This window comes from Esox lucius, chromosome 12 (genome assembly GCF_011004845.1).
Source record: "Esox lucius isolate fEsoLuc1 chromosome 12, fEsoLuc1.pri, whole genome shotgun sequence".
In the NCBI taxonomy this organism is placed as follows: Eukaryota; Metazoa; Chordata; class Actinopteri; order Esociformes; family Esocidae; genus Esox; species Esox lucius.
The window spans coordinates 34520742-34537966 of NC_047580.1; the positions used below are offsets into that span (position 1 = coordinate 34520742).

Genomic DNA, 17225 nt, shown 5'->3' on the forward strand with positions numbered 1-17225 from the left:
TTTTGCAGAACTCAGTGGTATGTCACCAAGGCTTCCATTCCGTGACCATAAAACGCAAGCCTTTCCCATGACCGTACCTCGACACACAAATGTCTTCCGGTCCCATCACCCCAGACTGCATTTAGACAGCCTGTACGACCGGGTCTACGACGCCAGGTCGACCGTCCCAAACTTAGCCTGGACCATGAAGGACGTCCAACTCATTTGCAGCCCCTGCCATTCACACAGGAGTCTATTCAATTAACTAGAACTGGTCAAGAATATTAAAAAACCCAACCAACAAAAATGTGACTGCACTTCTGTTGCTCTCTGTACATAGTCCAAGAAGGGAGTCACACGGGAAGTACACTTACAGCTTGTCCCTTGACACCAGCGGGCTGTTACTGACCTCCTCCCCTCAATCTCTCAGAGTTTACAACTGGCCAACTAACGCTTTCACATCACATATATATATATATAATCAGAATGGAGCAGTAACAGAAAGAAACATTTGTAAAAAGTATGATGAATTTCAATGTCAATTTTTTTTAAATTTAATATTACCCTCAGCTTTATTGTCCTCCCCAATATTTGAAACCATGTTGTAATTACCCCGATCCAAAAAAGTTAAGACCAATTTGACCCCGATAGAAACTGCATGAAAGTCAACCCAAGGACAATACTTTGCAGACACCAACAATAACAGCAGACTCCAACCTTTCCTCAATGAAAACAATGATGCCAGCACTTATCAGTTTAGCTTCCTACCACAGTTCCCTGTGGCAGACCAAGTACACATCCTGAACACACGAACTGGCAAACAAACAACAACAAAAACACTGGTTTTGACCCTAAAAAAGCTTTTCACTCAATTTGGCATGTGTGTTGGCTTGACATGTTTTTGAAAATCAGTGTGTTTTGTGGGGTTGGGTGTGGGCACTGAAATATCATCCAGGGACAATACATTTGCATTTAAAGTTGTCAGTAATGACCCACATCATGCATCGACACCCTGGGTAACTTTAACAAGGCTGTGAATGATCTGGCAGACAAGGCGAGAGTGGCCTTGAACGCTATCAAATAAAGACACAGCCAGACATCCCAATTAGGATGTGGCTTTAGAGAACCTATTTCCTTAAATGGTTGTGAGGTCGGGAGCCAGAAATAACCCATTTTGCATATGTATCTCAGTGCCATCATAAGGCCTGGGCTTCCAGGGGCTTCAGGCTCAGGTCTTTTTGGAGTAGCCCCAGGTGTTTTTTGATTCAATTCCAATAATATGTTGTTTTATTCCGGTCTGATGAATTTGCATAACAGCGAACATTAGTTATGCGTTTACATTTGTTTGCTTGTTTTGGAGCTGACATTAACTCAGCTGGGATGGTGTTAATAAACAACCGGGACGAGAAAGAACGAGTGCTTTGCTTTCACAGCATGCTCTTCCTTTCAAATGAGTTGGATGCCACGACAATGCAGGGCTGTATGGGGCTCTGTTCACAAATATAAATAGATTCACAGAGCCCAAGGAGAGCAACACTCAAGCAAATCATAAGAAAACAAAGCATTATCTGACATAAAAAATCAGCCAAAGGAAGAAAGCACATTGGAATGCTACCTTGTTGTAACCAGAGAATACACATTGGCAGAGTACGGTTTGACCTCATAGAGTACTGTGTTTGACCTCATAGAGTACTGTGTTTGACCTCATAGAGTACTGTGTTTGACCTCATAGAGTACTGTGTTTGACCTCATTGGAGCCACACATTTGCATTATACTCAAAGATTATACTTTGTTTAATTTCCATGTATTTTGATACAGACTTGTAGGTCCGATGTAGCTGTCCCAAACAAATAATGGAAAGTTATTAGAGATTACAATGAAAGTGCCTTTAGTTTTACTCAACATAGAAGCAGATTCAACAACATATAGTTTTTCAACATATCTGAAAAAATTAAGTTTGAAGTATTTTAGGCATAGATTATATTAGTTTATTTTATCTCATTTTCCATGAGTACCATGCATACCTTCACCATTGTAGATCAGCTTGTGGGTGTCCTAAAGTAAAAGCAACCAGATCCTTGTTGCAGGGACTCCTCTGCACAGACAAAATATTTGGATAATTTTTTAGATCCAACTGTCACTTTTTAAGGATTTTATTTGCAATTGCAGGTGATTTGGAGGCAATGCCATTTGACCAGCTACTCCTTGCTTACCTGTTGGTTGATTGCATGTCTTACAGCAAAACTAAACACATCCACAACTTCCAGAGACTCTCCTGATTCAAAACAGAGTTGATAGTTTCTACCATCTGATCATGGCGATTGTGCCGACACTCCAGGGAGATGAGGGCTATATCTAAGGCTCGATGTTTTTGATCGAAAAATTGCGATTATATTAGTGTGTTCCCCAGCGTTCGATTGATCTATACTTTCAAACCTTTCTTCCATAAGCGAATATGCCTCTTCCAGGCAATGTACATTGACAACAAGACTGCTGAGGATCGAATCCTGGTAATGCATTTACCATAATGGCTAATATCGGCTGATTCTGGTCCTCGGAATTGGCTAAAGAACGTTGGCTAAAGAAAATAGAATTGGCAAAAGAAAAGTGTGTGTAACTTGATAATTAAAATATCACAACAGATGTTGAAAGTAAGTTCATTTAAATCATTATAGCAAGACACAATTAACAAGCTAGCTAGAGTAGCACACAACACTCACCAACAAAGCGCACACATATACAATTAATACATGTACAATTAATAACATAGTTTTGAATTTGACCAAAAAATTGCAAATACATCTTAAGAAAACTACACGATTCTCTTCGCAGAGCACACTGTATCTTCTATCTGAATATGTAAATGCACAGCGTTTGCTGCAAAATCGGACTCCCAAGGAGTTGACAAACAGGCTACTGACAATTCATGGGCTAAAAGGCAAAAATGCTGAAGGCTAGACAATGGACGTTAACAATAATTCAATAATAAGTTTTAAATCTCCCTTAAGCATATCTGTCTTGACGGCATTGATCCCAATGGGAAAACATTATTGGAATTACCCAGCTGTTCCCGCACATACTAAAACGTCATTACGCTTTGAGTATCTATAACACCTTAGATAATAGCGCTTCATATCTATGTATAACTCACCAATCACGGAAAGAGAGGTCGGAGCACATTGTGACAACTGCTGTTGTAAAAAGGGCTTTATAAATAAATGTGATTGATTGATTGGAGCGTGTGACGGGGGAGTTTCTATCTGGAACGAACGTAAACGTTTTGCAACTAAACGTCGCCCTGACTGTCCCTGCTACTGGGTTCAGTATGCTTCCATGGCAACAACAGTAAACAATGCGTAGTCTGAGTGATATAAAGTTCACTTTTGTCCTTTATCGGAGACACAAAGTAACTGTTTATAATTGTCTTTGAATGCGTGAAGTTATCGATATGGAGTCACAAAGTGACAACATACCCAGTACCTCTGGCAACCGAAGAAGATCGAGCGCGACTGCGGAGGCTGTGAAGCGCATGTGTCCGCAGCAGCGGGCCCGGTACCTGGCCTACGAGGAGCCGCCCAAAGAGGCCAAGACCTGGATGGCGAAGTCTCGGCAACGGGTATCCGCCTGGCAGTCCACTGCTGACGGGGAAAAGTGGTGGACACATGTCGGTCGATATCACTGCGACGAAGCGGACGAGGCGGAGAAAAGAAGGCAGGATCTGGTCATAGGGCAACTGAAAGCCGCGGAAGCCAGGAATAGACTTCGACAGATGAGATTGCAATATCAAAATCTGAAGGTAAGAATCTCTTCTCTGTTTCTACCCAAAAATTACGTTTAAGGCCTATTCCCTAGCAGGGTTGCTCTGTAAAGTTAAGCCTTTCATTTATTGTTTCAGCCACATAAGCCTACATGCCACATGTCTTAATGTTATTGCTCCTTTATTTCCATCAGGTGAACTCCACACTGCTAAACTGTGATGACTCATAATCTGTGAACACAATGAAAAAAAAGCTACGGTCGAGCCCACTTATAACTCCACAATAGAAGTTTCCAGTGGGAATAATTGAGTAAATTATATTTTGTTCCCTCCCTTTTCCTCGTTCATCCATCTACATGACTGTAAAGTGGTTTTACAAGACATCATTGGTTTTAGAAGACTTCATTATGACGCCACTTGCCGGGGTTGAACAGCCTTGTTATCTATGCTTCTGCTGCAGGAGATCTGCCTGAACACTGTTGGTGCCTGTCTTTCCATTCTTTTGTCACTGTTATGGAAATCAATCAAAATTGCGACTGTACACCCCCAAACACACACACACACACACACACACACCGGAAATGCTGTTTATCGTCATAGGCCACAGGCTAAAATCCATCCCAGCACATGGTAATCGCAAACCAGCATCTACTTTTCTTTGGAGTTACTCTGTTGCGCTCCATTATTCTCCTCTACTAGGTATGTTTCCCAGTCTGTTCTGTCCATCCATGCAGGCCAAAGAAATCAACCTCATGATTTCGGGCCAGTCCAATGCTCAAACAGCCCTTCGTCTGGAGCTACTGCTGGCAACAGGGCAAAGCAACACACACACCAATGACTGTCTGGACAAACTGCAGGTGGGTGAGAGCATACATGTAAAGATGGATTGCACACACATACACACAAACACACACACATAAACACACACAAAAACACACGCGTACACATGAACACACACACATGTACACACAAACACACACACACACACACACACACACACACAAGCATTCTGGAGGCTTTGAGAGTCACATAAGCCCTGATGTTGCATCCCAAGGAACCAACCACCCACTTACCATCACTGTCGGGCGGAGTTGTTAAATCTCCACAGAGGGAGAGAGGAGTGGGTGAGGAGTGTGTAATGAGTCTGGAGGAGAGGGAGAGGAGGGAGAGTGAGAAGGAAGACAGAAAGAGAGACATTTAAAGACTGCGAGGGAGAGCGTAAGGGATATGAAATCTGTGTGTGGTCGTAGTGGCTTGAGCAGATGCCTTCCTCTATCTGTCTATCAGCTCGGCAGCTGGGAATGGGAACAACTTTCCTCCCCACAGACCGACCTGAGACACTTTGGAAAATGCGGGTGAGCCTTGAGAGCTTTTTGACCCGAGTGCTAAAACATTCTTCATTAACAGCACATAGACAGGTGCCTCATCAAGGACCGTTTCTCACTGTAGCTGTGTGTGTCTGTGAGTGCCTGCATGACTGTCTGTCTGTGTCCGTGTGTGTCTTTGAGTGTTGTTGTTAAACAACCTGGTTATGGTGGGAGTACTATGTAGTATTATGACACCCCGGTTATGGTGGGTGTTGTATATAGTGTTATGACACCCCAGTTATGGTGGGTGTTGTATATAGTGTTATGACACCCCGGCTATGGTGGGTGTTGTATATAGTGTTATGACACCCCGGTTATGGTGGGTGTTGTATATAGTGTTATGACACCCCGGTTATGGTGGGTGTTGTACATAGTGTTATGACACCCCGGTTATGGTGGGTGTTGTATATAGTGTTATGACACCCCGGTTATGGTGGGTGTTGTATATAGTGTTATGACACCCCGGTTATGGTGGGTGTTGTACATAGTGTTATGACACCCCGGTTATGGTGGGTGTTGTATATAGTGTTATGACACCCCGGTTATGGTGGGTGTTGTATATAGTGTTATGACACCCCGGTTATGGTGGGTGTTGTATATAGTGTTATGACACCCCGGTTATGGTGGGTGTTGTATATAGTGTTATGACACCCCGATTATGGTGGGTGTTGTATATAGTGTTATGACACCCCGGTTATGGTGGGTGTTGTATATAGTGTTATGACACCCCGGTTATGGTGGGTGTTGTATATAGTGTTATGACACCCCGATTATGGTGGGTGTTGTATATAGTGTTATGACACCCCGGTTATGGTGGGTGTTATATATAGTGTTATGACACCCCGGTTAGGGTGGGTGTTGTGGACTTGGCACAGGGACACTCCCCCTGACCCTACCTCCATATCCAGGCTTGGCACAGGGACACTCCCCCTGACCCTACCTCCATATCCAGGCTTGGCACAGGGACACTCCCCCTGACCCTACCTCCATACCCAGGCTTGGCACAGGGACACTCCCCCTGACCCTACCTCCATATCCAGGCTTGGCACAGGGACACTCCCCCTGACCCTACCTCCATACCCAGGCTTGGCACAGGGACACTCCCCCTGACCCTACCTCCACACCCAGGCTTGGCACAGGGACACTCCCCCTGGGTGGCCAGCCCAGTCAAAACTCTTCTCAGTACCTGCAGATCCAGAAGGTCCAGAGTTTTCTGCAGAACTTTATCCCAATTTCTTTGATACTGGCAACACAACAACCCGGAAAAAATATGTAGTGGAAATGATTGGGGAAATGAGGAATCTGCTGCGAGTGAATACGCAGACAATAGCAAACTATTTAGGAAGTACTCCATTTCAACTAAAATCTTTCCCCAATAGCATTTACAATAGAATTAGCATATCATAGCATTTGTATGGTGGAGAACTTACTAATCACTCTTTTAAATGTACATGCCGAGCCAGAGCCTTGGTGGAAAGAGAATGATGCATTAGACACTTGGTACTCTGTCTGCCTGTCGGCCTGCCTGTTTGTCTGGCTGTCTACCTGTCTGTTTGTCTGCCTGCCTGCCTGTTTGTCTGGCTGTCTACTTGTCTGGATGTCTGTTTGTCTGCCTGTCTGTTTGTCTTGCTGTCTGCCTGTCGGTTTGTCTGGCTGTCTGCCTGTCTGGCTGTCTGCCTGTCTGTTTGTCTGCCTGTCTGGCTGTCTGCCTGTCTGTTTGTCTGGCTGTCTCTTTGTCTGGCTGTCTGCCTGTCTGTTTGTCTGCCTGTCGGTTTGTCTGGCTGTCTGCCTGTCTGTTTGTCTGGCTGTCTGCCTGTCTGTTTGTCTGCCTGTCTGTTTGTGGGGCTGTCTGCCTGTCTGTTTGTCTGGCTAACACTTCTCTCCCCCCCTCTATGAATTCAATTTAAACAGTTTTATTGGCATAAGAAAATATATGTGGAAAAAGGTACAATAAACCTATGAAGTGAAGAAAAATATATCAAAAAATAAATCAGAAATTCTTAACATTACACACATCTCTCCTTCTCTCTGTCCCTTCTTCTCCTTCTCTCTCTCCCTTCTTCTCCTTCTCTCTCTCTTTTCTTTTCCTTCTCTCTCTCCCTTTCTCTGTATGTCTCTACAACTGGCTGTTTCTCTGCTTGGTGTTCCCCATCTTCATGTTATTTTTCTCTCTACCCAGAGAAAACGAGTCGAGGAGATCCTAGAAGATGAGAAAGGACTGACCATATACCGCACTTGAGATCTGCTGTGCTTTGAAGTAAAAAGGGTGGGGCTATCTATTCATGTACTGCATCATTGTAGACACTGCACCAACATTATAGACACTGCACTGGCATTGTAGACACTGCACTTTCATTACAGGCACTGCATTAGCATTATAGACACTGCACTGGCATTATAGACACTGCACTTTCATTATAGACACTGCACTGGCATTGTAGACACTGCACTTTCATTACAGACACTGCATTAGCATTATAGACACTGCACTGGCCTTTCCTTTCAGTTTTCCAACACTATTACTGCTTTTAGGTTCTACTGCTCTACATAATTTCCCTTTGGTCATCATCACTGCAGTTGTTTAACTCATCTCTGTTGCTAAACAGGTTGCCAGGCAGCCTCACAGTGACTCATTTTGACATAGTTATTAGGTGACCAGCATCTGTTGGTGGAAAGGATTGCTGTGACAGGGATAGGGTACATCATTTCTGACAGACACACAGTCACAAATTTACTCAGCTATCGACATGGGACATCAAAGTCAATTGACCTTAAAAAATGATTTTGCTACACTAAACCTGACCTTACACTTACCTCAAACTAACCCTTACTGTAATAACTTGACATTCATCCCTAAACTTAACCTAAAGCTAACGTCTAACCCCAATTGTAAAAACTTTTTTTAAACCTTTTTTAAAATGGAGGCACGAAATATGCCACCAGAAGTCAGCTTTTTATGATTCATCCCCTTTTTTTTTTACATTTATATTCCTGTCATTTAGTTATGTTGGAAACACACACACACACCTTTGAATCCGTGACCATATCTGCCACCTAGTGTTTGACTGTTGTAGTAATCATCTGCTTTGGTTTCAGTACAGAAGCCAAGATGGAGTCTTGCTGCCCTCTGGTGGTTGCAGTGTGCAATCACAGCACAGGACTGAGGATTTCCCTGAAGCTGGAGTAGATTCCTGTTTTACAGCAATTGTTCAAGCAAATAAAAACTTAAAAAATAATCTGTTATTGTAATCTGTAATTTTGAGTTCAGTAGTTGTATTGGAAGGGTTAGAGGTTCCATTGCATTTGTTGCATATATCTCTGTAGCTATGACCCTTGCTGTCTTGGACTCTCATAGACTTAGATTAGAATGTCCTGTGCTGACTCCCCATACAACTGCCTTCCCAGAATTCCCCTTGTGGTAAATCCTTATACAACAGCCTTCCCAGAATCCCCTGTGGTGAGTTCTCAATCAGCGGCCTTCCCAGAATCCCCCTGTGGTGAGTCCTCAATCAGCGGCCTTCCCAGAATCCCCTGTGGGGAATCCTTATACAAGGGCATTCCCGGAATCCCTGTGGTGAATCCTAATAGAACGCCCTTTCGAAAATATACAGTGGTGAATCTTCAAAACAGATGCCTTCTTCATAATACACATTATGAAGTAAAAGCGTAAAGTAGTTATAGCAAATAGTTATAATCTTGGCTCTGTTGGACATGTTATTCTGCTACATATACAGAGATACTAGCATGTGTCTCAGATCTTAGTCAAGCTGGTTATAACTATGCTGTTGCAATGCATCTTGGGAAAGGCCGTTGTCTGCAGATTGACCTCCGGGACTCTAATTCTGGCTGCATGAGACAGTGATTCCAGATGGTTGCCAGAATGCAGTTGGGATTCAAGATAAAGTTGCCGAACAAAGTAACTGTAATGGGCGTGTTTATTAATATTCCTACTTGAACTCTTTCAAAGCATAGCATATCTCGTGGATTGCGTGGTCCCACATCTCCCCGAAGGCGGATAATAAAGTGTTGTTATGAAATAGTGTTGGGCTGGAGGTTATAGTGGGGGCGAAGACACTGACCCTCTGTTTAGCCCTACTCACCACTCTAAATATAGCCTTATCTATGATGGCGTTCCAAGTGGCTCCTCGTTCCCACCCGAGTGCACTAGTTCTGACCCGGTTCAGTGGGGGCTTGGGTCAAAAGTAGGGCACTAGACAGAGAATAGGGTGCTATTCGGGGCCCACGTTATCTGTGTTCACAGGAAAGATGCGTCTTTGTGCTGTAATGAGGACCCAGATCGGCCAGATAAGAGACCATGTGAGGGGAGCTCTCTGTGCACACTTCACTCCTACCAAGTGTGCCGCTTATGACCGGAGCTCATATGGAAGAGGGCGCCATTTGGGACACAGGTGTTCAACAATGTGTGTCTCTGTGTCTCAGGAGGGCCCAATACACGTGGGACGTGCACGAGGCCTCGCTCCCTTCAGGAAGTGTACAGCGTTACGGGGCTTGTAGTCGTGTTGGTGAGCATGTTCAGAACTTATTCAAATCCCAAATACAAATCTGATTGTTCAATCGAGTAACCAGACTGGTCAGACGGACTGGGACCTGATATTGCATTGAAGCTCAGTGTGTGGACACATCCCTTGGGCCTGGTGTGATGTCTGTGTAAAGGAATAAAGACACAGGGAAAAGCTCAGTGTGTGGACACATCCCTTGGGCCTGGTGTGATGTCTGTGTAAAGGAATAAAGACACAGGGAAAAGCTCAGTGTGTGGACACATCCCTTGGGCCTGGTGTGATGTATGTGTAAAGGAATAAAGACACAGGGAAAAGCTCAGTGTGTGGACACATCCCTTGGGCCTGGTGTGATGTATGTGTAAAGGAATAAAGACACAGGGAAAAGCTCAGTGTGTGGACACATCCCTTGGGCCTGGTGTGATGTATGTGTAAAGGAATAAAGACACAGGGAAAAGCTCAGTGTGTGGACACATCCCTTGGGCCTGGTGTGATGTATGTGTAAAGGAATAAAGACACAGGGAAAAGCTCAGTGTGTGGACACATCTCTTGGGCCTGGAGTGATGTCTGTGTAAAGAGTTAAAGACACAGGGAAAACCTCAGTGTGTGGACACATCCCTTGGGCCTGGTGTGATGTCTGTGTAAAGGAATAAAGACACAGGGAAAAGCTCAGTGTGTGGACACATCCCTTGGGCCTGGTGTGATGTCTGTGTAAAGGAATAAAGACACAGGGAAAAGCTTAGTGTGTGGACACATCCCTTGGGCCTGGTGTGATGTATGTGTAAAGGAATAAAGACACAGGGAAAAGCTCAGTGTGTGGACACATCCCTTGGGCCTGGTGTGATGTCTGTGTAAAGGAATAAAGACACAGGGAAAAGCTCAGTGTGTGGACACATCCCTTGGGCCTGGTGTGATGTCTGTGTAAAGGAATAAAGACACAGGGAAAAGCTCAGTGTGTGGACACATCCCTTGGGCCTGGTGTGATGTCTGTGTAAAGGAATAAAGACACAGGGAAAAGCTCAGTGTGTGGACACATCCCTTGGGCCTGGTGTGATGTCTGTGTAAAGAGTTAAAGACACAGCCCACCTTTGCTGAGTGACAGGCATGATTTTGCTACTTGGTTTTTGCTAGCCTATTCAGAAACATACCAGCAAAGAGAAATGCAAATTCACCAGTGCCCCACTCACACTAAGGCAATTGGCTATCCACTAATGCTATACACACATTGGTTAACGTTACTTGATACATAACATGTGAAACATTATATTCTTATTTTTCTCATCTTGTGTCGTCCCAATGCTTCTCTAAGAACACACTAAATATCTAGTGGGAACATCCATGTGGGAGTTAACTAACTAATTAACTTGGCCACGGCGTGAACATTAATTGATTGGCATACTTAACCGACCCGGGAGACCATTATTTGGAGGCTTCCTGGCAGCACCTTAGTTGGCAAAATCTATTCTCCCAACTTGATGGCTGGAGAAAGAGGATTGAAAGGGAGATATGCAAAGCAGTTTTGTTGACTTGAGCCAGTGGTGGAGGAGATGAAGCTGATGAAGGCAGGTCGGAGGGGGGTGTTGAGAATGAGTTAAAACAGGAGAAAATCTAAACTAGTGGTGAGCTCTAGGCAAGCCAGGGCAGGACCAAGCCTGGTTTATTGTTGTATTTCAATGTGGAATGATTTTTTTATAATCATTGTATAAGTATGCCTGTTAAAATACAATAATATTGTACGCAGTAAATTTCTAATAAAGTGATCGTCATAGAAGAAGACTGTCGTAACATTGTGAACAGATCATTGTGGGGTCCCATTGCCTGGGGTCCCATTGCCTGGGGTCCCATTGCCTGGGGTCCCATTGCCTGGCCCTCATGCAAACATTTTTATATTTATGTATATCATTATACTAATGTGTATCATTATATTAATGTGTTTCATTATAATAATGTATATTGTCATTTTAATATGTATCATTATATTAATATGTACCATTATATTAATGTGTTATATCAATATGTATCATTATATGAATATGTATCATTATATTAATGTGTAATATCAATATGTATCATTATATGAATATGTATCATTATATTAATGTGTATAATTATATTAATGTGTGTCATCATATGAATATGTATTATTATATTAATGAGTATTGTCATATTAATATGTATCATTATATTATTTGTTTATTGTCATATTTTTGTGTATTGTCATATGTTTGTGTATTGTCATATTAATGTGTATCATTATATTATTTGTTTATTGTCATATTTTTGTGTATTGTCCTCATGGAACCGTCACAATGTGCTCATATTTGTGAGTCTCTAATGGAAGCGAGTCTGCTGAATGATTATAGTGTTCAGTTCCATTTAGGATTCTGCTTTATCACATTCAACATTCTGTGGAAGACATGTAGATGACCTTTCAACAATCCACAGCCATTATTTACACTATGAAAACATGTTTTAACAACATTTGAAGAACCACACGTTCTGCATGGTTCTGAAGACAATGCTGCACAGCGTATGAATAACACAACATATTTGTCCTTGATTCATAATAAATAATTGGTTGATAAATCAGAAGAAAACATTTTTTTGGGGTGCTTTTATTTTTCTTTTGGCACACATCCTAAGTACAAGTTCATATATGTATATATGTGTATACTGACCTATTTTAAATTTTTTTGCATATGCCAACCCACAACCTGCATCTAAGGTCTCCATTGTCACGCATTACAGAAGCAATTTACATGACTTGCTCAATGATACACTGACAGCCACTTCAGCTTGTCATGTCAGAAATGTAAACTAGCTGGTCCAACACTCTTAATAACTAGATTAGCTGACATCTTCATATGTTTCCTTTTTTTTTTTTTTTTAAATACTGTAGATAACTAAACAGTGACTTTGTGGTAACATTTATTATATGAGTAACTTCATATTGGCATTAATGTCCATGTGTCAGCATGCAGGCTACTATATAACAAATAGTATTATTCAATGAATAAGCAAAGACCCAGTATCAACGTGTACTTCTGCACTGTAACCACTGTTATTTTGAAAGGATGGAATATGTAATAAAAGTCCATGTTCACATATACATTCGATTGGTAACTGACACATGTGCCTGGATCTACAACAGTGAGGATGGGACACTGAAACCGAGCCCAAGACCCTCAGTCAGAAGATGCATTACTAATAATATGGAACCCGATAAACAAATAAACAACACTGTTTTTTGCTTATTTTATTTCAGCAGATATTAAAAAAAAGAAAAAACTATATATGAACATCCTTATGTTACAATATGTAAGTGTGAGCTGTGAGCCTACTGTATATCTGAGTGATTTACTTGGCTTCTGAAAAGCTGAAATTCAGTTGCAAAAAGTCAGTAACTTTTCTCATAAAAGTCCCAGGTTTTCCAGAATTCCCTGCCACAGGGTTTCAGATATGCCAGAAATGATCTGGAAACCTAAAAATGTCTGCAAAGTTACTTGAATGATACAACTATATGCTGAACTTGAGCATGGCGATATATCTTATTATAGTTCATACCGGCTGGGTGAGAACATGTAGAACCAGTTCTGTCCCTTATTTAATAGACCATTGAATATGCATTGAAAATGACTTTACATTAGTTTTCACCAGTCTGACTGGTTGACATTGACGGGCCTGAAGAAGAACAGATATTTACAGCAAGTGTACAGGCAGCCTCTACATCACTGGCTTGAGTCGGCGTTTATTACCGCATTTATTTTGAAAAGCCTTTATTTTGAAAGGTTTTCACTACAGTGTAACTTCGTAATTGGACGGTAGAGGGAGACAAACGTCCATGATAAAGTAACTGGAAAAAACGACATACTATTCCCCATTCTTTATGACTAGGGTTGAGTTGCCAGTTTTTATATGAACATTCCCTATTATGTATTTAAGTAATATCATTGCAATGAGAGAGTGCCGAACGGATTCAAGCAAAGATAATGTGTATGAGTGCATCAATAATCATAACCTCTTATTAATTGTATTCATGCTGGTCTGCATTCTAGCATCTTCTTGAATGCTTTCCTGAAGCTGTCATCCAGGAACGCATACAGAAAAGGGTTTAGACACGAGTTTGCGTAGCTCAAGCTAGTGATAAAATATGATATGCCGATGAGCAGCGGCGTGGTTCTCAGGTCGGTGGTGAGAGCCACGATGGTGCTGAGGTGAAACGGGGTCCAACAGAACAGACAAACGGCTAGAACTATAAAAACCATGATAGTTACTTTCTTTTTGGCTTTGTCCAGCGCTTTTGCGTTGGAGTTGAGGCGCATGTTCCTTAGTTTGTAGAGCATCATGGTGTAGAGGATACATATGGTTGACACGGGGATGGCGAAACCGAGGATCAGCATGTATATCCGACTGGCTTTGAACCACAGACTCTCCGGGCTCGGGAAGCTAAGGACACAGCTTTTCCGGTCCGAGTCGTCCGGGCTGATGTAGACCCCGGCGAAGACGGTGAATGGCATCACGATGAGGATCACGAGGATCCAGACGCACAGGCTGACTATCTTGGCCGCTCGGTAAGTACGATATGGCATGCGCTTAGAACGCACCGTCGCCAGGACTACCAGGTAACGGTCAATGCTCATAACCGTTAGGAAATAAATGCTGGAGAAAATGTTGTAGTGATCAATGCTCAGGATAATTTTACAGAGCACCTCTCCAAAGGGCCAGTAGTGCAGAAGGTGCTCGGCAATGTTTATGGGTAGAACCAAAGTAAATAGGTCGTCGGCTATTGCCAAGTTTAAAATAAACATGTTGGTCACTGTCTTCATTTTGGGCGCTTTGAGGATAACGTAGATAACTGCCGTGTTCCCCGTTAGCCCCACGGCACATATCACGGAATATATTACCGGGAGGACCACGTAGAGGTCTGCGTAAAAATAAAACTCCGACGATGGCGTACAGTTGAGATCTGTCCGGTTAGTTGCGCTCAGATAATAGTCCATGGTTTCGTTACACACAGCTGGAGCTGCGCTGCGGCTGCTCGATGTAGATATATTCTCCATATTCGTAGTCTTCTAAGGCATCATATCACATATGAACAAAAGAAAACACATGTTTGTTCAGTGGTAAATAAACAGTTGTGAAGTGTCTTTTGGGCTGCTGTTTAGGTGGGCTCTTTGCTTTACGCACGCGTTGCGCATCACGAAAGCTGTGAACAACAAAATGATTGAATCGCAAATTAAATGCTATACATGGCAACAAACCTATTATACCGTAGGCTATACAAGTATATTCAATACATTTATATATGCACGTATAGGTACATTTAACCATAATTATTGCAACGGAATATAACAACTACCTACACAACGAGATTTGTCAAGTCTTTTTTTTATATTATCACTGGTACCATAATGCACGGATCAAGTAAAGTGCAGAGTTTGGAAATAGCCTACATCTTAAACAAAACATCAATAACCCCCCCCCCCATCCACCCCCCGCACCCCTTCCCAAAGAAGAATAAATATGTCCTTCCTACCCAGCCATGGTATAGCTATGTACATTATTCTGATTCACAATCATATTTAAGGTGGGATTTGTGCAGAACAAATACAAATACAATCAAAGTATTTTAGCGACTTACCGCGCTCATGGAGGATCTGTCTTCCCCCCTCCGCTTTCTGTCTGGGTGAGCAACGCGAGCTGGAGCTGTCCACTTCCCAAGTGGCTGGATTTAGGGGAGAACACGGACGAGTGACGTCAGTGCAAAAAGCACAGTACAGTTCTGAGTATCGATGGGCATGCCGGTTCACCGATGTGAACTGAATCATTCAGTACAGTTCTTTTGAAGGGTTCGGATCCTTTAAATCAGTGAATCATCAAATACATATTTTTGTCCATCCTTTTAATGCCATCCCATGATGGCACCTTATTGTTTACTTTAAAAACACTCAAGCATAGAACGTAGACAAATAGCAATGTTAACAAATTAACTATTAAATATTATTATTCAGACTACAGAAAATACTTTCAAAGGCAAATGTAGTAGGCTGCAATGAACAGCAGCAATAAAACAGTTGGCTAATTTACTGTGTATGTTTTGTTCCTTTTAAATTAAAAAGCAGGGATGAGTAGAGAACTGAAAATCTGTACTCAAGTAAAAGTACTGTTACTCGTCCTAAAATGTACTCAAGTAAAAGTTGAAGTACCACCTGAAAAAAACTTCTCAAGTAGGAGTAAAAGAGTACTTGGTCAAAAAAGTATTAGTTACATACACTCACCTAAAGGATTATTAGGAACACCATACTAATACTGTGTTTGACCCCCTTTTGCCTTCAGAACCGCCTTAATTCTACGTGGCATTGATTCAACAAGGTGCTGAAAGCATTCTTTAGAAATGTTGGCCCATATTGATAGGATAGCATCCTGCAGTTGATGGAGATTTGTGGGATGCACATCCAGGGCACAAAGTTCCCGTTCCACCACATCCCAAAGATGCTCTATTGGGTTGAGATCTGGTGACTGTGGGGGCCATTTCAATACAGTGAACTCATTGTCATGTTCAAAAACCAATTTGAAATTATTCGAGCTTTGTGACATGGTGCATTATCCTGCTGGAAGTTGCCATCAGAGGATGGGTACATGGTGGTCATAAAGGGATGGACATGGTCAGAAAAAATGCTCAGGTAGGCCGTGGCATTTAAACCATGCCCAATTGGCACTAAGGGGCCTAAAGTGTGCCAAGAAAACATCCCCCACACCATTACACCACCACCACCAGCCTGCACAGTGGTAACAAGGCATGATGGATCCATGTTCTCATTCTGTTTACGCCAAATTCTGACTCTACCATCTGAATGTCTCAACAGAAATCGAGACTCATCAGACCAGGCAACATTCTTCCAGCCTTCAACTGTCCAATTTTGGTGAGCTTGTGCAAATTGTAGCCTCTTTTTCCTATTTGTAGTAGAGATGAGTGGTACCTGGTGGGGTCTTCTGCTGTTGTAGCCCATCCGCCTCAAGGTTATGCGTGTTGTGGCTTCACAAATGCTTTGCTGCATACCTCGGTTGTAACAAGTGGTTATTTCAGTCAAAGTTCCTCTTCTATCAGCTTGAATCAGTTGGCCCATTCTCCTCTGACCTCTAGCATCAACAAGGCATTTTCGCCCACAGGACTGCCGCATACTGGATGTTTTTCCCTTTTCACACCATTCTTTGTAAACCCTAGAAATGGTTGTGCGTGAAAATCCCAGTAACTGAGCAGATTGTGAAATACTCAGACCGGGCCGTCTGGCACCAACAACCATGCCATGCTCAAAATTGCTTAAATCACCTTTCTTTCCCATTCTGACATTCAGTTTGGAGTTCAGGAGATTGTCTTGACCAGGACCACACCCCTAAATGCATTGAAGCAACTGCCATGTGATTGGTTGATTAGATAATTGCATTAATGAGAAATTGAACAGGTGTTCCTAATAATCCTTTAGGTGAGTGTATATTGTAGGTTGGCTAGAATATTACATGCCGTTATACTGTACTTGTACTTATTCAATGACAAAAAATTGAATAAAAAAAAAATAATAGCTATAATAATAGGATTTAGATGA

General features: G+C 42.4%; 2 protein-coding genes across 12 annotated transcripts; one reads left to right on the forward strand and one right to left on the reverse strand.

The window, feature by feature from the left end:
* The first annotated feature begins 3294 nt into the window (after positions 1-3294).
* On the forward strand, positions 3295-8533 carry LOC105026016 (protein LKAAEAR1). 10 transcript variants are annotated; one of them, XM_020051592.2, is made up of 6 exons: positions 3295-3776; positions 4472-4594; positions 5025-5092; positions 7284-7370; positions 7711-7801; positions 8206-8533. In XM_020051592.2, the coding sequence occupies exons 1-4, from the start codon at positions 3411-3413 to the stop codon at positions 7306-7308; spliced, it is 582 nt and encodes a 193-aa protein (XP_019907151.1). In that variant the 5' UTR covers positions 3295-3410; the 3' UTR covers positions 7309-7370; positions 7711-7801; positions 8206-8533. The 10 variants fall into 10 exon arrangements, with proteins under 10 accessions (XP_019907151.1, XP_019907152.1, XP_010895461.1 ...); XM_020051593.2 differs by having other exon boundaries at positions 7284-7361; XM_010897159.3 differs by lacking the exon at positions 7711-7801 and having other exon boundaries at positions 8201-8533.
* A 3700-nt stretch (positions 8534-12233) lies between these two features.
* npbwr2b (neuropeptides B/W receptor 2b) lies at positions 12234-15332 on the reverse strand. Of its 2 annotated transcripts, none has more exons than XM_013136269.3 (2): positions 15263-15332; positions 12234-14827 (listed from the first exon to the last, which is right to left on the reverse strand). In XM_013136269.3, the coding sequence occupies exon 2, from the start codon at positions 14679-14681 to the stop codon at positions 13656-13658; it is 1026 nt and encodes a 341-aa protein (XP_012991723.1). In that variant the 5' UTR covers positions 14682-14827; positions 15263-15332; the 3' UTR covers positions 12234-13655. The 2 variants fall into 2 exon arrangements, with proteins under 2 accessions (XP_012991723.1, XP_012991722.1); XM_013136268.3 differs by having other exon boundaries at positions 12234-14693; positions 15263-15327.
* Positions 15333-17225: the final 1893 nt, after the last annotated feature.